The sequence below is a fragment of the Lagopus muta genome, chromosome 22 (assembly GCF_023343835.1).
Source record: "Lagopus muta isolate bLagMut1 chromosome 22, bLagMut1 primary, whole genome shotgun sequence".
Taxonomy (NCBI): domain Eukaryota; kingdom Metazoa; phylum Chordata; class Aves; order Galliformes; family Phasianidae; genus Lagopus; species Lagopus muta.
In genome coordinates this window covers 4,332,694-4,352,539 of record NC_064454.1, presented here as the reverse complement: position 1 = coordinate 4,352,539, position 19,846 = coordinate 4,332,694, and the positions used below count along the sequence as shown (strand labels likewise).

The following is a 19,846-nucleotide window of genomic DNA, read 5'->3' as shown; positions in this document are numbered from 1 at the left end:
TGTGAATAGGCCAGATAAGGGGTGAAGCAGTTTGGGTTTTTGTTTGGTTGTGTTTTTTCTTGGTATGCCTTCTTTGGAACAAAAATGACCTTTAGCTGTCTGTTCTGCTGCCTAGAAAGTAGCGTGGCGTTTGTTAGACATGTCATGGAGAAATTCACCATGTCACTTTGCATCAGTATGTGGACTGTGTGCATTTCTTACACTGAAGCCTCTTGCCATTTCTTCAAGAATAGATTTTTTTTCTTCCTAAGGTTGCTTTTTATATCACGTGTGCTTAGCTGCAGTTTTCTCTGCCTACTTAATGTTTATCTTTTAAACTCTAAAAGTAATGCTGTCTTGTTAAACTTCCGTTGGGGAAAGTTTAAATCCAGTGCAGTTGAAACCTATGAGGCTTTTTGTGCATTGCTGTGTCTTGTGGAACATTTGGGGGGGGAGGGCAAAAATGGAAAGAAGAAAAAAGGTTTCCTGCCATTCCCTAGGATGCTGGACGCCTTCTCTACATTGGCCAAAATGAGTGGACACATGTGAATTGTGCTTTGTGGTCAGCAGAAGTATTTGAAGATGATGATGGTTCTCTGAAAAATGTGCACATGGCTGTGATCAGGGGAAAGCAACTGGTGAGTCTATGTATCCTACCACTGCAGAGGAAAACAGCTGGCAGTTATTGGTGCCTGATTTTAGAATAAATAAATGTTTGCCTTTGTTTTTGCTTTTGTAGAGATGCGAGTTCTGCCAGAAGTCAGGTGCCACAGTGGGCTGCTGCCTCACTTCCTGCACAAGTAACTATCATTTCATGTGCTCACGAGCCAAGAACTGTGTGTTTCTGGATGATAAGAAAGTTTACTGCCAGAGGCACCGTGATTTGATCAAAGGAGAGGTGAGAGTCATCTTTCACACTTGCTTTGTCCTGGAGGTGGGGCAGCCTGTAACTATAAACATTTCTTAAGAGTTAACATTGAATGTGTTCCTTATGAAGGAGGGCCTGACCACAGTGCTGTTAAATCCAAATTTGTGATATCACTGTCATGAGGAAGTTTGTCAAGAGGTACTGTGTGCTTCAAGTAGCAAACTGAAGACCACACTGAGGACATAATAAGATGGGTTGCATAGCATATTTGTAGTGGTTCCTTTAAACTTACTGGGATGTTTTGTGGGTTCTTGCTCCAGGTGGTTCCTGAGAATGGCTTTGAAGTTCTTAGGAGAGTTTTTGTGGATTTTGAAGGGATCAGTCTGAGAAGAAAATTTCTTAGTGGCTTGGAGCCAGAGAACATCCACATGATGATTGGTAAGGTCTAGTTCCTGAACACTTGTTTCATCTTTGGTGCTGGAGCTTTGTTCATGGAGCTTTTCTGTTCCTCTCTCTGCTTAGGTTCAATGACGATAGACTGTTTAGGAATTCTGAATGACCTCTCAGACTGTGAAGATAAGTTGTTTCCCATTGGCTATCAGTGAGTATAAGCTGTTTCGTGACAGTGTCTCTTACTGTGTCAGAAGTCAAACCAGCACTGAGGTAACATAGGTAGAAATCAACTGCAGCTTTCATAAACTGTTAACGAATCTTGTGACTAAGCTATCTGTGCTGTATGTCACACCAGAAAGCCTTCATCCTGTGTAATTTCAAGAAAATGAATATGTGAAATAATACCAGGGCTTACTTGACTGTTGAGTGAATTATTTTACGTATGTCTGAATTATCTTCCAGGTGCTCCAGGGTGTACTGGAGTACAACAGATGCCAGGAAGCGCTGTGTGTATACCTGCAAGATCATGGAATGCCGACCGCCAGTCGTAGAACCTGATATCAATAGCACTGTAGAACATGATGATAACAGAACAATTGCCCATAGCCCAGTTCCCCTCACAGGTAATGTTTGAAGGACTTTCTTGAGGTACATATTTTCTACATGTATTTGCTATAGTGTCTTCTTAGCAGAAAGTCAGGTAGTAATTAGGACTTCTTGGCTTTTAAATCTGATTTGGACCAGAACCCCGTTTGTGATTCCAACATTGAGTACACTGGCAGCTTGGTAAGCAGAGATTATGGTAGTAATGCTTTCTAGTTTACAGAGCTGAGATTTTTCTAATGGTCTGAAACATCAAATGTAAGTTCTGGTGTCAGTGTTCACATGTAATTTGTGGGTCACTGGGTAACATGTTGATAACAGGTATTTAACAGTGTTCTTGGGGGAAAAAAAACCACATCAGATGGCAAGGAAGCAGTAGTGTTTGACTTTGTATCAACAAATGCCCCGATTCCTCATGTGAAACCTGAAGGCAGCATATGCTTAACCAGATCATGGCGTTTAGGGTTGAGTGGTGACTTACACTGTTGTTTCTCTTTTATGCAATGACAGAAACTCTATTCAAAGACAGCAGAAACACACCTGAAATTGTAAACCCACCATCGCCAGATCGTCCCATGCATTCTCAGACCTCCAGTTCCTGTTATTATCCTGCAGTCTCAAAGGGTCTTAGGATCAGGACACCAAGTTATCCATCCGCACAGAGGTCTCCTGGCTCTAGGCCTTTACCCTCTGCAGGTATTTCAAGCATTGTTGGGTTTGATTGTTGTTTTGATCTTGTTTGCTTTGGAGATACTGTCGGTTGGTTGGTTCGATGTCTTTTTTTGACTGCATTCAGAATGTGATGTTTATTTTTGTTTTTCCAAAGAACGTGGAAAATGTCAATAATAGGTTTGAGAGAAGGAACCTTCTGAAATATATGTAGTGGAGATGACCTGTCAAGAAATGTGTGATTGAAGCAATTAGGTATGTATTGATTGTGAAGGATTCCTATCTCTTGACGGTCTTCTTGTTCTATTTTCTCAGGAAGTCCTACCCCAATGACCCATGAAATAGTTACAGTGGGAGATCCTTTGCTATCCTCTGGACTTAAAAGCATTGGTTCTAGAAGACACAGCACTTCCTCCTTGTCACAGCAGCAGTCAAAACTCCGGATGATTTCACCTACGCGAGCTGGGAATACTTACTCCAGGCACAGTCTGTCTTCAGTTCCCAGCATAGGGTCCTCTTCAGAACATGAACAGACTACAAAAACTGCTGACCACTTTGTGGGATCTGTGAATTCAGGTACCACAAGTGCTCCGGTTCAAAGCTGCTCTTCGAGTTCAGGCTCCCAGAAGACAGCAGCTGCAAGTGGAACTAAAACTTATCAGCTGGATGCATCTCAGTCTACAGAAGGAAAACATCCTGGTAGTTCGGATTTGGTTGCCAAAAGCACGCCTTCAAAGGGAGAGAAGGTGAAAACGCTGACCTCAAGGGACCCAGATTATTCAGCTCATAGTTTTTCTTCTGGAGGAAACTCCAAAGCATCAACTCAACCAAACAGTTCATCAGGCACAGAAATAAATGTTAAAATAGGAACCTTTCAAGAATCTGCAGGATCATTTTCTTCTAAAGAAACAGTATCCTTTCCATCTTTGCATCAGAGAGGCCCAAGGAAAGACAGAGATCAGCACTTGGAATCTGTACAGCCAGAAAAAACTGCTTCAGTTGATGAGATAGATGCAAAGATGCTGAAGTCTGCAGGAGTAAATAGCAGATCTCCTGCAGCAAGCGAGCAGGTAGTTTCTGCCACCAGAGACAGGCGTCAGAAGGGGAAAAAGACAGCAAAAGAGAGTTTTAAAGAGAAGCATTCCTTGAAATCTCTCACAGATTCAAGTCAGGCAGTAGGCAGCGATGAAGGAAATCTGACGTCAGAATTTGGTAATCAGGGTTTGGTGACTGAACAAATTAGTCAGAGGTTGTGTAATAATATTCCTGCTGAAAAAACTGTTGAGAAGTCTCCACCTTCGCAGGGGTCATCGAAAGGTTCTGTAGTGCTGCCTGAAGTGGCCCCTAAGGAATCACAGGCACCTAGAAAGCGCACCGTCAAAGTCACTCTGACTCCTCTCAAGATGGAGAGCGAAGGCCAGTCTAAAGCTGCACAGCAGGAAGGTGATGCTGAACCTCAGCCTGCAGGGACAGAGCTTGCCTCTTCAGCAGAGCCCTCCTCCAATTCTGAAAGCCCAGAAGATAACTCTGTAGTTCAAGGAAGTCCAAATAAAGCACCGACGCAGGAATCTGAAAATAATGCGTATGAAAACCTGCCTGTTCAAGATAATAGCTTGATGCTTCAGGATGGGACTAAAGCTCAAGAAGAAGGCTCATACAAGCGGAGGTATCCACGGAGAAGCGCTCGGGCCAGGTCTAATATGTTCTTTGGACTGACTCCTCTGTATGGTGTGAGGTCTTATGGAGAGGAAGACATTCCATTCTACAGTAACTCAACAGGGAAGAAGCGAGGGAAGCGGTCTGCAGAAGGACAGGTGGACGGTGCGGATGATTTAAGCACGTCAGATGAGGACGACTTGTACTACTATAATTTCACTAGAACGGTGGTTTCCTCTAACCCTGAGGAGAGGCTTGCATCCCATAACTTATTCAGGGAGGAAGAGCAGTGTGATCTTCCAAAAATCTCCCAGCTAGATGGTGTAGATGATGGGACTGAAAGCGATACAAGTGTCACAGCCACAACTAGAAAAGTAAATCAAGTAACTAAAAGGAGTGGTAAAGAAAATGGAACGGAAAACTTAAAGCTGGATAGAACTGAAGAAACTGGGGAGAAAGTACAAGTCACAAAAAGCCCTGCTGTCCACAAAACCGATCCAAAGATGGATAATTGCCATCCCGTGAGCAGGGTTAAAACACAAGGTCAGGATTCTCTGGAAGCTCAGCTGAGCTCTTTGGAAACGGGCCGTAGGGCTCATGCAAGCACACCTTCTGATAAGAACTTGCTGGATACTTTTAACACAGAACTTCTGAAATCTGACTCTGACAATAACAACAGCGATGACTGTGGAAACATCCTCCCTTCAGACATCATGGATTTTGTGCTGAAGAACACGCCATCCATGCAGGCTTTAGGAGAAAGTCCAGAGTCCTCCTCGTCTGAGCTTCTCACACTTGGAGAAGGTTTAGGCCTTGATAGCAACCGGGGCAAAGACATGGGTCTGTTTGAAGTGTTTTCTCAACAGCTGCCAACAACTGAGCCAGTGGATAGCAGTGTTTCTTCATCCATATCAGCAGAGGAGCAATTTGAATTGCCCTTGGAACTTCCTTCTGATCTCTCCGTTCTGACTACTCGCAGCCCAACGGTGCCCAGTCAAAATCACAACAGACTTGCCGTCATTTCAGAGTCTTCGCTGTCCTCTTCAGGAGAGAGGTCAATGCTGGCCTTGCCCTCCACGGAATCTGGGGAAAAAAGAGTTACAGTCACAGAAAAATCCACCTCTAGCGAGGGCGATGCAGCTCTTCTGAGTCCAGGAGTAGACCCGAGCCCTGAAGGGCACATGACTCCTGACCACTTCATCCAGGGTCACATCGATGCAGAGCATATAGCCAGCCCGCCCTGTGGCCCGGTAGAGCAAGGACATGGCAGCAACCAGGATTTAACTAGGAACAGTGGGACTCCAGGTATCCAAGTGCCCGTGTCACCCACCGTTCCCCTGCAGAACCAGAAGTACGTTCCCAATTCCACGGATAGTCCCGGCGCCTCTCAGATTTCTAATGCTGCAGTACAGACAACACCACCCCACCTGAAGCCAGCTGCAGAAAAGCTTCTCGTGGTCAATCAAAATATGCAGCCACTCTACGTCCTCCAAACGCTTCCCAATGGCGTTACTCAAAAGATACAGTTGACACCTTCTGTGAGTTCAGCACAGAGCGTAATGGAGACGAATGCCTCGGTGCTGGGGCCTGTAGGGAGTGGGCTCACACTGACCACAGGTTTAAATCCAAGCTTGCCCTCATCTCAGTCCTTATATCCTCCCACTAGTAAAGGATTGTTGCCCATGTCCCATCACCAGCATATACATCCCTTCTCCACAGCCACTCAGACTGGCTTCCCACCAAATATTGGCAGTCCTTCGCCAGGTCTCCTTATTGGTGTGCAGCCACCCCCTGATCCTCAGCTGTTGGTGTCTGAAGCTAATCAGAGGACTGATCTTGGTACCACTGCTTCAACACCAGCTGCAGCTCTGAGCAAGAAACGGCCGATATCTCGACTGCAGTCAAGGAAGAACAAGAAGCTGGCTCCCTCTGGAACCCCTTCTGCAATAGCTCCTCCTGATATGGTCTCAAACATGACTTTAATTAATTTTGCTCCTTCCCAGATTTCCAACCACCCGTTGGATTTGGGAACCATTGCGAATTCGACGTCCCACAGAACCGTCCCCAATATTATCAAAAGGTCCAAGTCTGGAGTAATGTATTTTGAGCAAACCTCTTTGCTCCCCCAGAGTGGGACTGCTAGTGCAGTTGGCACATCTCCTAGTGTTATTGGGCCAGAGGCTGGTCACCTTCCAACAGGGCCTGTGTCAGGGCTAGCATCAAGTTCCTCGGTACTGAACGTGGTATCCATGCAGGCCACAGCAGCCCCTACCACCGGTGGGTCAGTTCCCAGCCATGTTTTGGGACAAAGCTCAGTAACGTTAACTAGCCCTGGATTATTAGGGGACCTTGGTTCCATAAGCAATCTCTTGATCAAAGCTAGTCAGCAAAGCCTTGGTCTTCAGGAGCAGCACATGACTTTACCACCAGCTTCTGGGATGTTTTCACAACTGGGAACATCACAAACTCCATCTACAGCAGCAATGACAGCTGCATCAAGCATCTGTGTTCTGCCTTCAGCTCAGACTATGAGCATGACGGTTGCCCAGTCATCTACAGACCCAGAAGGCTCTTATCAGCTTCAGCATATGACACAACTCTTGGCCAGCAAAACTGGGATTGCTTCCTCACAGCTGGACCTCGGTGCAGCTTCAGCCACAGCTCAGCTGTCAAGCTTTCCACAGCTGGTTGATGTTCCCAATAGTACCAGACTGGAACAAAACAAGGTTTCCTCATCTGTGCTGCATGCCAGCTCAGCATCTCCTGGAGGCTCCCCGTCGTCTGGTCAGCAGTCTGCAAGTAGCTCTGTGCTTGGCTCATCGAAAATGAAACCAAAAATCAAACGCATTCAGCCGTCTTTGGAGAAAGGGAATGGAAAGAAGCACAAAACTTCTCACATGTGGACCGGTTCCTCTGAAGCACATGTTCCTGACAGAGGGACCACTGCTGCACCCCAGGTCTCAGCTGCACGGTAAGAGAAGTGCTTGCTTTGCTCACCTGTGAGATTTTGCAGCAATATGAGAGAGAATGTTGCATCTGTTTCTATAGCAGATTTGCCTTTTGATTGATAGTTTCTGACGTAAAACCTCACCTGGCTTTGGAGAGCAGATCTCTAAAGAAGTTCTTAGAAGTTCTCTCTGGAAAGGGAAGGCTGAGAAACTTGAGCCTTTTAGGGTTAGGAGGTTAGGAGGACTTCTATTCCCCGTTGGCACCTCTGACAAATTAAGGACTGCACCCCTTATTTTCAATTCTGGCTGTATTAGAGATGGTCCCAAATAATTGCTGGTGCTAAAGAACATCAGCATTTTGGTAACTGAGAAACACTGGATGTGATTTCTGTGAATAAGTCTGCTTCTTAAACTGCTGATTCAGAACTCTTTAGACAGCTTAACCTCTTAACATAGCTTTTTGTGCGTGTGTGTTGTTGATTACTTGCCAATTTGTTTCAGTCTGTAAATAATTGCTGTGATTGTGTCAGTGTTCATCACTTGAGCCCTGAGGTATTGCTTGTGATTGCTCAGAATTGTTCCTCTTGCAGCCAAACTTACGCTTCTCCTTCCTCTTCAAGTGCACGACTTGAATCTCACGCAGTGCTGGGAATGCGATCTGTTTTCTGGTGTCATAGGAGCAGCTGTTGTTACTCCTCCTGTAGTTTTGCTGAACTGCTGAATCACTTGTTGGAACTCCCAGTAGATCTATTGCTGCCTTCCAGTCTCATTGATAGCATGCACGATTTGGAAAGTAGTTTAAATGTTCCTAACTCTGTTTCTTCCAGGACTCCTGCTGTGAAGACAGATGTGCAGGATGCAGCAAGCACAGATCAGCCATCACAAACACAATGTGGCCAGTCTACAGGGTAAGCACGAAGCACACCTTTGCATCAGGTTTTGGTGGCCTGATCTTAACAAAATAAATTGAAAATTGCCTGGAGAATGCAAGGGCTCTTTGCTAACAGATTTATCTTGGCAGTTTTCAGTCTGGAATGAGCAGTCACGGTTTTTATTTGTTTATTTCTTTTGATATAGCTGTGGGAAATGCATTTCTTAGGCAGATCGTGTGTTAGCATACACTGTATTACAGGGTAGGACTAATGAGAGCAACAGATGACAGGTTCTGTTGAACTAGTCTGCTATCTACTGACTGATTGACACCACAAAGATAAATGCTACTGAACAGAATCCTCCTGTTCATTTCCAGATGAGCTTACATTAAAACACATTTAGCAATGGTTTCAGGTGTAGTAAAATGGTTATGAAGCATTCTTCATTTTCACTTCCTTCCTTCTGAAGGCAAACGGCAGTTCTCCCAGAATCTCAATCAACACAGACCTCAACAAGTGAGCAAGAAGATGCAGGTATGTTGCTTCTTCGTGTGCACCAGGCCTTGGGGCTCTCCATGACTGGGAAATTCGTACCTTGTTGTTCTAATTTGTCTCTCTTGTTCTCACAGAAAAAAATCTCAGAGCTAATAGTCTTGTTATTCATGCCTTGAAGGGAGGAAAGGTTTGTTCACTATTAATAAAATCTGCTCCAATAGTTGTTTCTATTCCTAGCTTGTGGGGATTTCAGTACTTGAGGTTTTACACTCTCACTGCAGTGCTATCTAGAGTTTTTTTCCTTTGAGTAAAATCTCTTTGACATCTCAATTCTTAGAAAGTATATTTTAGTATGACTGCCAGATATGAGAGCTCCTAGGCCTTTTTTGAGTGCTTCAAAGTAAATCTGGAAATGTAGACTGTTGTCTTTCAGATCTTCCCAGTCCAGTGTCACTTATATACAATTGCAGTAGCGTAAATAGTTCTCACAAATAAAATAATAAAGAGTCTTTCTGCTCTTTGTCATTACTGCAAATCATGTCCTGTGGAAACCTGGTTCTCCTGTAATGGCTGTTTAGAAGCTACTAATGTCATCTGTTGTTAAAACAGCTTCAGAATGGATAGATTTTGTTTCTTCACCGAGATGTGAATGTTGGTAAATTTGTATGAGTCCCTGAGTGCAATTGTAATTGAGTTTTGTAGGTTCTTCTTAGACACATTACTGACCTGCCATTTGACCACTATATATAAGTAATTGGTTCAGATGTGGGAAAAAAAGCTTCTTTCTGCTTGATTTCCACCTTCATACTAGCTTTTGTCTTTCCTAGGCTCAAAAGCTATTGAGGAAGAAGAGAGCACCTTCAGCTCCCCACTTATGTTTTGGCTGCAGCAAGAACAAAAGAGGAAAGAGTGTCTTGGTGAGAAGAAACCCAAGAAAGGTTTGGTTTTTGAGATCTCAAGTGATGACGGCTTTCAAATCTGTGCAGAAAGCATTGAAGGTGAGAACTGTGCTTTTATTGTTATGCTGGCTTTGACTTTCCCTGCCAGAAGTAAAATTGTGACTTCTGAGAGCGTTATTTATTTTCACAGACCTTTAAACGAGAAACAACTTCTCCTAATGTACAGCCCTAGAACAGTCCTAGTTCATAACAATACGTGGTTTCTGTTGAAAAATATGATGTCACTGTCCCAATTTTATCTATTGACCAATGGTTTGAACCATGTGTTGGAAAGAAATGGCACAACTCAGACAGTACGACACCTAGACTTGTCCTACAAGAACTGAAGAAACTCATTTCCCTTTCTTCCACAGCGAATTTTGGACAATTTATAGTCCATAGGTGGAATGAAAGCTTCGTGTTCTCAGTTTATTTTATTTAGATATGAACATTTTATAGGAAAACAGCGTACTGCACACGTACATAAAAGTCTGCTGATGGTGCTGATGGAAATGTGATGCAGTGTGCCAAAACTGACAGCAGGGCTGTTGTTACAGCGCTCCTCAGTGCCCAGTGCTTGGATGCTCTTTCACAGTTCTGTGCTCTGTTTGTGGAATTGCAGATGCCTGGAAGTCACTGACCGACAAAGTTCAAGAAGCCCGCTCCAATGCCCGCCTGAAACAGCTGTCATTTGCAGGTAACAACCAGTGCCACCACCATGGTTAATCACAGAATCACACAGAATCACAGAATCACCTGGGTTGGAAGGGACCCCAAGGATCATGTAGTTCCAACCCCCCTGCCTGGCAGGGCCACCAAACATACACATTCAGATCAGGTTGCCCAGGACCCCATCCAACCTGGCCTTAAACACGTCCAAGGACGGGGCATCCACAACCTCCCTGGGCAGCCCGTTGCAGGGCCTAACCACTCTCCTAGTAAAGAACTTCCCCCTAACATCCAACCTAAATCTTCCCTCCTTCAACTTAAAACCATTTCCCCTAGTCCTGCTGTTGTCAGCCCTTTTGAAGAGTTTACTCCCCTCCTGGCTGTAGGTTCCCTTCAGGTATTGATAGGCTGCAATGAGGTCACCCCGCAGCCTTCTCTTCTCCAGGCTGAACAAGCCCAACTCCCTCAGCCTGTCCTCATAGGGGAGGTGCTCCAGCCCCCTGATCATCTTAGTCGCCCTCCTCTGGACCCTTTCCAAAATCTCAATGTCTTTCTTGTACTGAGGGCTCCACACCTGGACACAGTACTCCAGATGGGGCCTCACAAGAGCCTCACAAGAGCTTCTTAATGTGCTTCTGAATGTGTAAGAACAAACAGCTCTTACGACTGCCTTCAGAATTTCAGCTGAGCTGCTGTTTTTTTAATGGAAAATAAATTCTCCTAATGAATTGATTAAAATTGCTTACCTGGAGTGTTAGCTGGTGAACACAGTGCTGCTGGGAAAATTTCAGGCTAGCACAGGTTTTATTTAATGGGCTGCTGCTCCCATTCCCAATATGCTTGGTCATTTTTGCCATTCTTGTGCTCTGTTTCCTGTTCCAGGTGTGAATGGTTTGAGGATGCTGGGGATTATCCACGATACCGTTGTGTTTCTGATTGAGCAACTTTATGGAGCAAAGCACTGCCACAACTACAAGTTCAGATTTCATAAACCAGAGGAGGCCAATGAACCTCCTCTGAATCCACATGGCTCTGCTAGGGCTGAAGTCCACCTGAGGCAAGTGTGAGCTTTGCATTTGTTCAGGTTAACAAGGACACAAGCAGGAAATCTTGAGAGTGCTGAGAGCTCTCAGTTTATAAGTAAAAGTAAGCAACTTTCTCCAGTAAATCAGCTATATTGCATCCTCTTTGTCTGCACCTTTTGTTGTGTTTCTTTGTTTAATAAAACTTTCCTGGCTGGTGCCTTTATTCACAGTTCTCAGAAGCTCTTGTGTGTCATCCTGATGCATAAAAAGCTGTGAAAGAGGACAGACTGGGGAAGGTGTAAAACAGTAAACATGCCAAGCTGTTCTGCCAACCAAATGTTTGCATTAATTTTAGTTAGTAACACAGACTTCCTTTGTTAAATTACAGGAAATCTGCATTTGATATGTTTAATTTCTTGGCATCTAAACACCGACAGCCACCAGAATACAACCCAAATGATGAGGAAGAGGAGGAAGTACAGCTGAAATCAGCCCGGTATGCGGTAGGGTTTAAAGGTTTAAGGGGGGGAAGATAATGCTGTGGTGTTAAAACTGAGAGATCGGCTTTCGTTACACCTTGTTATTTTTTGAGGTAGTGCTTAAGACTTCAAAGCTACCAAGCCCTAGGAAAACAAGGGAGGTTCCTACAGTCCTACACCAGCTGAAAGCGGTCAGCCAGACCAGTTGTCTTTTCTACATTTCTTTTTCCTGCTGACACGAGACATTTTGATGATAATTTGAGGAGGAAAGAAGTTATCTGCATTGAACTTGTAGAAAAGATTGCTCGTTAGCAATCAGGATACAGGATTCAAAGATTAAGATACAGGATTAAGAACAGCTCTCCATTCAGTCTGTGTGTGTGTGTGTGTGTGTGTGTGTGTGTGTGTGTGTGCATTTACATTACACTGAATTTTGATGGTGTTCTCAGCGGGCTGCGGTGCCACAGTGATTGAATGTTTGTGTCTTGGAAACCATCCCAGATAATACATGGCATGGGCTCTCGTGGGTGTCATCACTCAGTGGTGTCTCTGTCTTCTAGGAGGGCAACAAGCATGGACCTGCCAATGCCCATGCGATTCCGACACCTGAAGAAGACTTCCAAGGAGGCAGTCGGTGTCTACAGGTGTGGTTTTGTTCTGACACTCTAAACTTGATGTCTGGGACAGAGGAAGGTAAAAACTGAAAACCTTGCTGACAGCTAAGGCAGTAGGAGAGACCTACTGTTGTTGTCACTGGCATTACGTTGTAGAAGTGTAACAATACTATTGTGGTCCCTATCATGAAATTTGTTCTCTGCAGTGCTGGTGCAACATTTTTGAGCTTCACTTGTGCTGTTTGAATACTCTCTCACCCTGTTGCTTTTCTAGGTCTCCCATCCACGGCCGGGGCCTGTTCTGCAAAAGGAACATTGATGCAGGTGAGATGGTGATTGAATATTCGGGCAATGTCATTCGCTCCATCCTCACTGACAAACGAGAGAAGTACTATGACAGTAAGGTGAGTTAAGGGCTTTCACAGAACTTCTTAAAAAGCATTATAAGCCCCTTTCCCATTCAGTCATCCAAGGAAACGGAGCAGACAGAGAGCTTGGTTACTAACGAGGCTTTGGGATTCAAGTTGTTTGTAACAAAAACGTGTGCTGAAGTTTCGAGTTCAGAGCCAGAGTAGTGCTTCTCATGGGCAGAGAATGGAGGGAAAGTGAAGTTGATTTTTGTGGTGCCGTGAGTTAGAGAATCTTAAACAGTGAAAGATCTGTGCTGTGCCAGAGGAGGTGTCACAGGTGAGAGCAGAGCTTGAGCATTCACAGCATAAAGAAGTGTGTAAACCAGAACCCTCAAACAAAATCAAGAACTGATCAGTCCTCCAAATTAAAACTTCTTTGTTGCGTAGTGACCTCCCTGCTACAAATTGCAGTTGTTTCATGAAGCTTTTGTCATTGCTTGAGAGAAGCATTTTATCTAAACAAAGCCAGGCCAGGTATAATCACAGAATATTTAGAGTTCTCAAATGCTTTTAGCGTTTGTATTAGTGACCTAAAACAGTTTTCAGTGCAAAGTAGTGATGTATATAGGATGAGATAAATCACTGTGAGACATGACTGGTGAGGTTACTGTGTAGGGAGAGGAGCCTGGGAGAACTAAGAAGTGGCCCTGAAGGTAGGACAAGCATAGAGCATGTGAAAACTGCATTTGAAACATCAGGATTTGGGATTCATTTCCTCCCATGGGCAGGGAAACGTATCAGTGTGGTCTCACCTTGCAGCTCCAAAGAGCAAAGGGTTGAAATAACTGAAGCAGGGTTGCAGATATTCTGAATGACTTGACTCTCAGCACGTTGCAGTAATTAAGCACAGCTGTCCATTAGAGCAGCTTTTGACTTCCCTGCCATAACTGTCTGTCTGCTCTCTGTGTGTAGGGGATCGGTTGCTACATGTTCCGCATTGACGACTCGGAAGTGGTGGATGCCACCATGCATGGGAATGCAGCCCGCTTCATCAATCACTCCTGTGAGCCCAACTGCTACTCTCGGGTCATCAACATCGATGGCCAGAAGCACATTGTCATCTTCGCCATGCGCAAAATCTACAGGGGGGAAGAGCTCACCTACGACTACAAGTTCCCCATTGAAGACGCCAGCAACAAACTGCCCTGTAACTGCGGCGCCAAGAAGTGCAGGAAGTTTTTAAACTAAGAACTTCCGCGAGCTGCAAGTGAGCCCTGAAGGGCGTGGGGCGAACCAAAGCTAACAGCGACCCCCTGCCCTGCCATCCGTGCAGGGAGGGGGAAGGACAGAGGCAGGAATGAAGATCGGCTGGGCTCAGGGACCCAACTGGCGGCTGTGTTTCTCTGTCAGAGTCCACATCTTCATGTCTTGCATGCGCACACTTACCCTTACGAAAGACACGGGCGACTGGAGAAGATCCTCAGTGTGATTATGTTTTTGCTATTCTCTTTCCCACCCCAACCCTCCCCTCCCCCCCAGAATTTGTTTCTCAGAACGGGGCTAATGAGTGGGAGTGGGGAGGGAAGGCAGACCCGCACCCGAGTACAGAGGACTGATGGCAGATCCATCCCTTTGACCTCTCTTGGCTCAAAGAGGTGAATGTGGAGCTCACGTTTTCGTTCGGTTGCTGTGTCATAAGTTTCCATAGCACAGTACGTGACTGCGCTTTTCTCCTAGGGAGAGAAACCGTACCCCAGCGACCAGCTACTCTGAGAACTTTGTGAGTGTCTGTGGTTCCTTGTGTTACGCATCTCCAAAACACTATCTGTGAGTTGGTTGGTGTGCTGTGTGGTGTAGGTGGCTGCTGTGCCGTGTGGCTCCGGCTTATCTGCTTTAATCTAGGAAGACTGAATGGGGGAGAGGGTCGTACAGCAGCCAGAAGTAAAGTGAGAAGGGTTTGGATAGTGTTTCACTCTGAAATTCCAGCTGGAGTGCAAAGGGAATTCCTGGCATTCCTTAGCAGAGAAAGGGCTTGTGCCAACTGGTTACAGAGCTGTAAATCTTTGTGAGCAAAGGCTTTCTTTCAGCAGCACCCTCCCCCTGCTATGAAGGAGGGAAGCAGTCTTTTCCCATGCTTCTGCCTTCGGAGGCTGCCTTTCTCCTTTGACCTAGGGACCGAAGGGCTCCCCTGCCACCGTGGGACTGCTCCCCAGGGAAGAATGCAGTGGTGGGAGCTGCTGCTGCTGTTGGCTGCAGAGCAGGAGCTGGGAAGGGGGGATTTGTGTGCAGCCCCACTGAACAGCATCCTAGGGAGACAAGCAAGTGGTTCTGTAGGCACGTGCCTGTCTGACCTGCAGTCAGCACGTCGTTTCGTAATCTTCCATGCAAGGCACAGGAAGAGGCACCAAAATGGAGTGTAAATTCACTGAAGATGCAAGGCCAAACACTAACCAGCCTCGTGGACTCCGTGCAGCACTTAAAAATGCACAGGAAACAAATGGGCGATTGGCACGGGTGAAAATGACGGTAGCTGAAGAGCCAGACTTAGTCAAAGTGAATCGAAAGACACTATTGTCCTGGTTCAAGTCAATGCTCCTCCCTTTTGGGTCTGCTCCACGCCTCCAAAAATTATAAAGAAAAAAGAAAAAAAAACAGAAAAAAAAGAAAAAAGAGAAAAAAAAAACAGAAAAAAGAACGAAAGAAAAAGCCCCAAGCCTAAACAAATTGAGACATTGGATTTTACTCTGTTCTGTTTACAGTTTAGTATTTAAGGTTTTATAAATGTAAATATATTTTGTATATTTTTCTATGAGAAGCACTTCATAGGGAAAAGCACTTATGACGAGGCTTTTTAAACAGTGGTATTATCCTAATTTAAAAGAATCTGTTTTTAATAATTTTTTTATTTTCATAGGACGGTTATAGGAAATATCTGGCTGGACACAGTCTGAGCCTTTCTCCAGAGAGAGGGGTACACTTTATTTTTATTTTTTAATCTTGTTCTGCCTTTTTGACTTCGGTAACTGTTTCTGTGAGGTTTGGCTGGACCTTAAACTTTGATTTTCTTGTCAAGATGGGGGCAGGAGGGAGAATTGCCTGGCTTTGGAGGAGTTGTTGGGAACTCTGAACAACTGCTTGTGCCCCCAGGCGGGAGGCATGATTCTGCCTTGCCACACACCAGTATCCTGTGTGTATTTAAGGAAAAATAGAGAGAACTGACCGTAAATAGCTTCACCCCTTTTGCCTGGTGTTCAGAATGAGCATTTCAGTGGGAAGCGTGGCTCTTCTCACCCTGAAGCGTGGGGAGTCACAGCCCTGGGGGCAGTGAGGGGCTCTGCTGGCACCTTGTGGCACCTGTGGGGTCTCAGCATCCCTTTCTGTCCAGAGCAGCTTCCCCAAGGGAAGGCCCTGCTTTTCTGCTCTGGGGGAACCCACATCTTTGCAGACACACAAATGCAGTCCTGTGGAAATGTAGTGGAGCAGTAGGGCCCCAGAGCTCCAGCCGGGGCAGCGCGGGGCTCGCACCCGCCGTGCACTCCTCATCCCCGACCCAAACACAGAGCGGATTTTCCTTGGAGCAGTAAACTCTTGAAGCACCCTTGCTTTTCTGAGCTGGACCTGTGGGTAGGCGAGCTGGCAAATGGAAAGGCTGCTGTGAAACAGCATCAGCAGCTGGTAGGGAATGGAGCGAACTGAGCGATACCCCGGTGGTCGTGATCTCACACTCCGTTATCTGTGCTCTTCAGGCCCCACGACCTCTTCCTCTGACCTGGGAATGAAATACAGCTCTCACAGGGTCAGGAACTGCTGGTTTCCTTTCTTTATTGCACTGTGTGATTATTATTTGGTAATAACTGTTGAAAGAAGAATCCGATCGAAGCTGCATTTGTTACTGAAATGATTTGATGCACTGACAGTTTGGGAACGCACATAACCTTGAGAAGGCCAAACAGCATGTCTGGGGGGGGGAGGGGATGTCGGCCCTGCTCCACGGACACGGCTGCTCTTTGTCCTTGTTCTGTTTTGGACAGCAGTGCTTGGTTAAAGCCAAGAACGGTGCGCAGGTTGCACAGCTCAGCCCGGTCCCTCACGGCCGCGCTGTGCAGTTGGGAGCCCCAGCACCGCTCCTATAGGAAATGCTGGAAGAGAGGGGTGGGCAGGAGAGCCGTGGGACCCCCCCAGGAGCTGAGCACCAGGAAATCTCCTCCTGTGAGGACCGGCCGAGCAGAACGGGTCCTTCAGACCCGGCTCGCTGTTTGCTTTGCTGCTATACCTGTGGCGGCCGCCGTGGCGGCACCGCCGTGGCCAGTGAAACTGTCTGTACCCAGAGAAGGTGAGCTGTGCTGCTGGGCAGGGCCCCGACCCGCTCCCAAAGCCCAGCGTGGGTGCTTGAAGGAAGGCAGGGAGAAGCCTTGGCAGCTGCTGTGTGTTTTCCATCAGGCACCACGCCGCGCGCCCTGCCCTGCCGCTGAGCGCAGCACAGCTTCCCAGTATATGAATGTATATTTTATAAGGACTGACACAGATCATGATATCTGAAAAAATACTACAAAATGGAACCTTAGGGCGTTTATTTTTATTTGTACAAACCGACTTTTGGGTTTTTTCTTCTTTTTCTTTCTTTCTTTCTTTTCGTTTTTGTAAAGGAGAAGCGGGTCATTGCAAAGGGCTGGGTATCTTTCTGTTAATTGTTCCTTCTTTCGTTTCCAAGCAATACCAGGTTCTTCAGCGAGATGGTCTTTGTGCAGAATCATGCCATTCAAACCCATGCTACTGGTCCACACTCAACACCTGCAAGTTTTTTTTAATAACTATAAATACGATATATATAGGAACTAATATAGTAATGCACCGTGTAATGAAGCCTAGTTCAGTATCGGTCCATGGCTTTTAATTCTCTTAACACTATAGATAAGGATTGTGTTACAGTTGCTAACAGGGGCAGGAAGGGCGCAGGCTGTGCGTTCCCAGGTGGTGCCTGGATGAGGGCTGGGCGATGGGAACGGGCGGCCCGGGGGCTTTCCTGCCCTGTATTGTTACCAGTCAGTACTTGTACAACTTGGTTTCTTCCTTTTTTTCCTTTCCTTTTGGTAATGAATGTTGGGGTACCACCTGCATATAGGGAAAAACAACGTGCTCTGTGCTTTCCTGGTATCTTTTGAACAAGGTACAGTAGCTTTTGTCTATCAACCGAGATCTATACTTGTGGTGTTTCTTTTATTGAACTTAACGGTCTCTTTAGTAAATACAGGTAGGTGAATAATTGTTTCAATTAAAGAGAAAAAAAAAAAAAGAAAAAAAGAAAAAAAAAAAGAAAAAAAAAACTCCGCCAAGTTATGTTCTAGGATTACATTTCCTGACAGCTTATCATGTATAACAAACCTTTATTTTATTTCCTTGTGTTCTTCCGAGCTTCTGGTTTTCTTTTGGTTACAAAAAAAACCAACAAAACAAACAAAAAAAAACCAACGTGTCTAAAGTACATCAGTGTTAACTCCCTGGCACAGGGAAGAAGGAAATACTTTAATAGTTAATTAAAAAAAAATAATAATAATAAATTGCTGAAAGCTCTGCAAAAGACTGAATGTAAAAAAAGAAAAATAAAAAAATAAAAAGTGTACATAGTTGTAAAAAAAAAAAGGAAAAAAAAGGAAAAAAAAACAACGGAAAAAAAAAAACCGACAACAAAAAAAAAAAAAAAAGGAGTTTTTAAACATGTTTATTTTCTATGCACTTTTTTTTATTTAAGTGATAGTTTAATTAATAAACATGTCAAGTTTATTGCTGCAGAGGGCTGCTGCTCGTTTGTTCCGAGGCCGGGCTGCCGTCCCCCGACCACGGGGCGCTGATGGTGGCGGGGATCCCTTGTCGCAGCCCGGCGGCGCTGTGCTGGGGGGGACGTGGGAGTCGGCCGCGTCGGTGGGCGGAGGAGCCGCAGCCGGGCTGCGATAGGAGGCGGTGGGTGAACGTTAACAGGCGGCCGGGCGCCCCGCTGCCCCTCACTGCGCCATGGCCACCGCCAACGACAGAGCCGTGCTGCAGACCATCTTCAACCCCAGCACTCCCTTTGGTGACATCCCCGGGCTGGACGAGGACGAGGACGTGAGGCACGAAGGTGAGGCAGACGCGGCTCGGAGTCCCGCTGGATCCTTCCTACGGGGCTGGAAGGGGCTCCGCCTGCATTCAGCGCTGGGGCTCCCGCTGCTGCCCCGGTGTCACCGCGCGCTGGGACGAGGGACGTCTCTTCACACAGAGGAGGAGGCCTTCGAGCCGGAGCTGCTGGAGCAGGTGAGGGACCTGGAGCTGCAGGGCGTTTCTGCTGCCGAATCCGGAGATGTGAGCGCGGCCCTGGAGCGCTTCAGCGAGGCCATCCGCCTGCTGCCCCAGCGCGCCTCGGCCTACAACAACCGCGCACAGGCACTGCGCCTCAAGGGCGACGTGGCAGGTAAGGACCGCGGCACCGGCTGAGCGCCACGGCCCCGGGCCGCCCCACGTTCCCCCGCCGCCTCTCGCCCCGTCCAGGCGCTCTGCGGGACCTGGATGCCGCCGTCCGCCTGGGCCGGGGCTGCGGCCGAGCCGCGTGCCAAAGCCTGGTGCAGCGCGGGCTGATCCATCGGCTGCAGGGCCGTGACGACGACGCCCGGCGGGACTTCCAGCAGGCGGCGCGGCTGGGCAGCGCCTTCGCACGGCAGCAGCTGGTGCTGCTCAACCCCTACTCGGCCCTGTGCAACCAAATGCTGAGCGAGATGCTGGGGCGGCTGCGCAACCCCGACGTGGTCGGCAGTGACTGAGGCCGCCGGACCGCCGTGCTGACCGAAGCTCAGGGGCAGAGCTGCGCTTGGAGGACTCTGAGGGTTTAGAGGAGGTGGCAGCACACAGCTGCTCCTCGCTCCAGGGCCGTCGTGAGGAAAGCTTCCTGCACCTGAGCTTTGTCGTGGCTCTGTTCTGTGGCAAATAAACCTCCCTGGTGGCCCAGCAGGGCTCTGGTCCTGGTGTTATGGGTGGTTGTGGCGTTGCTTCCAGCCACACTGCGTATGGAAGCGGAGGTGCGAGGATGCCTGCCCTCTTTCTGAGCGCTCTGGGAGCTGTGCTGCAGCCGGGGTGCAGCAGGACCGACCCCAAGACCGCAAGTGCTTCTGAGGGCAGGACCTGCTCGGTGACAGCACCCACGGTGAAGGGGTGCTTGGGGCCAGGTTTCTGTGCACAGCTGCCCCATGGGGCGGGTAGGACGCAGGGGCGATGCTCCAGGTAAGGTATGGCCTGGCTGCATGCTGGGGTGACAGGGACT

At 47.0% G+C, this 19,846-nt stretch overlaps 2 protein-coding genes across 5 annotated transcripts in view; both read left to right on the top strand.

Annotated features, from left to right (window-relative positions):
• Nucleotides 1–18,144, top strand: part of KMT2A (lysine methyltransferase 2A) — a 46,758-nt gene extending 28,614 nt beyond the window's left edge. For all 4 annotated transcript variants that reach the window (XM_048968409.1, XM_048968412.1, XM_048968410.1 and 1 more), the window contains 16 exons: nucleotides 480–617; nucleotides 719–877; nucleotides 1,168–1,285; nucleotides 1,370–1,448; nucleotides 1,703–1,863; nucleotides 2,354–2,539; nucleotides 2,828–7,139; nucleotides 7,944–8,024; nucleotides 8,458–8,522; nucleotides 9,311–9,481; nucleotides 10,044–10,118; nucleotides 10,973–11,147; nucleotides 11,504–11,611; nucleotides 12,155–12,238; nucleotides 12,483–12,612; nucleotides 13,531–18,144. In XM_048968409.1, coding sequence (XP_048824366.1) covers nucleotides 480–617; nucleotides 719–877; nucleotides 1,168–1,285; nucleotides 1,370–1,448; nucleotides 1,703–1,863; nucleotides 2,354–2,539; nucleotides 2,828–7,139; nucleotides 7,944–8,024; nucleotides 8,458–8,522; nucleotides 9,311–9,481; nucleotides 10,044–10,118; nucleotides 10,973–11,147; nucleotides 11,504–11,611; nucleotides 12,155–12,238; nucleotides 12,483–12,612; nucleotides 13,531–13,806 — 6,318 coding nt within the window. In that variant the 3' untranslated portion in view covers nucleotides 13,807–18,144. The remainder of the gene's footprint in view (nucleotides 1–479; nucleotides 618–718; nucleotides 878–1,167; nucleotides 1,286–1,369; nucleotides 1,449–1,702; nucleotides 1,864–2,353; nucleotides 2,540–2,827; nucleotides 7,140–7,943; nucleotides 8,025–8,457; nucleotides 8,523–9,310; nucleotides 9,482–10,043; nucleotides 10,119–10,972; nucleotides 11,148–11,503; nucleotides 11,612–12,154; nucleotides 12,239–12,482; nucleotides 12,613–13,530) is intronic.
• A 241-nt stretch (nucleotides 18,145–18,385) lies between these two features.
• TTC36 (tetratricopeptide repeat domain 36) lies at nucleotides 18,386–19,551 on the top strand. Its single transcript, XM_048968454.1, has 3 exons — nucleotides 18,386–18,673; nucleotides 18,812–19,003; nucleotides 19,081–19,551. The coding sequence occupies exons 1-3, from the start codon at nucleotides 18,568–18,570 to the stop codon at nucleotides 19,347–19,349; spliced, it is 567 nt and encodes a 188-aa protein (XP_048824411.1). The 5' UTR covers nucleotides 18,386–18,567; the 3' UTR covers nucleotides 19,350–19,551.
• The last annotated feature ends 295 nt before the right edge of the window (nucleotides 19,552–19,846 follow it).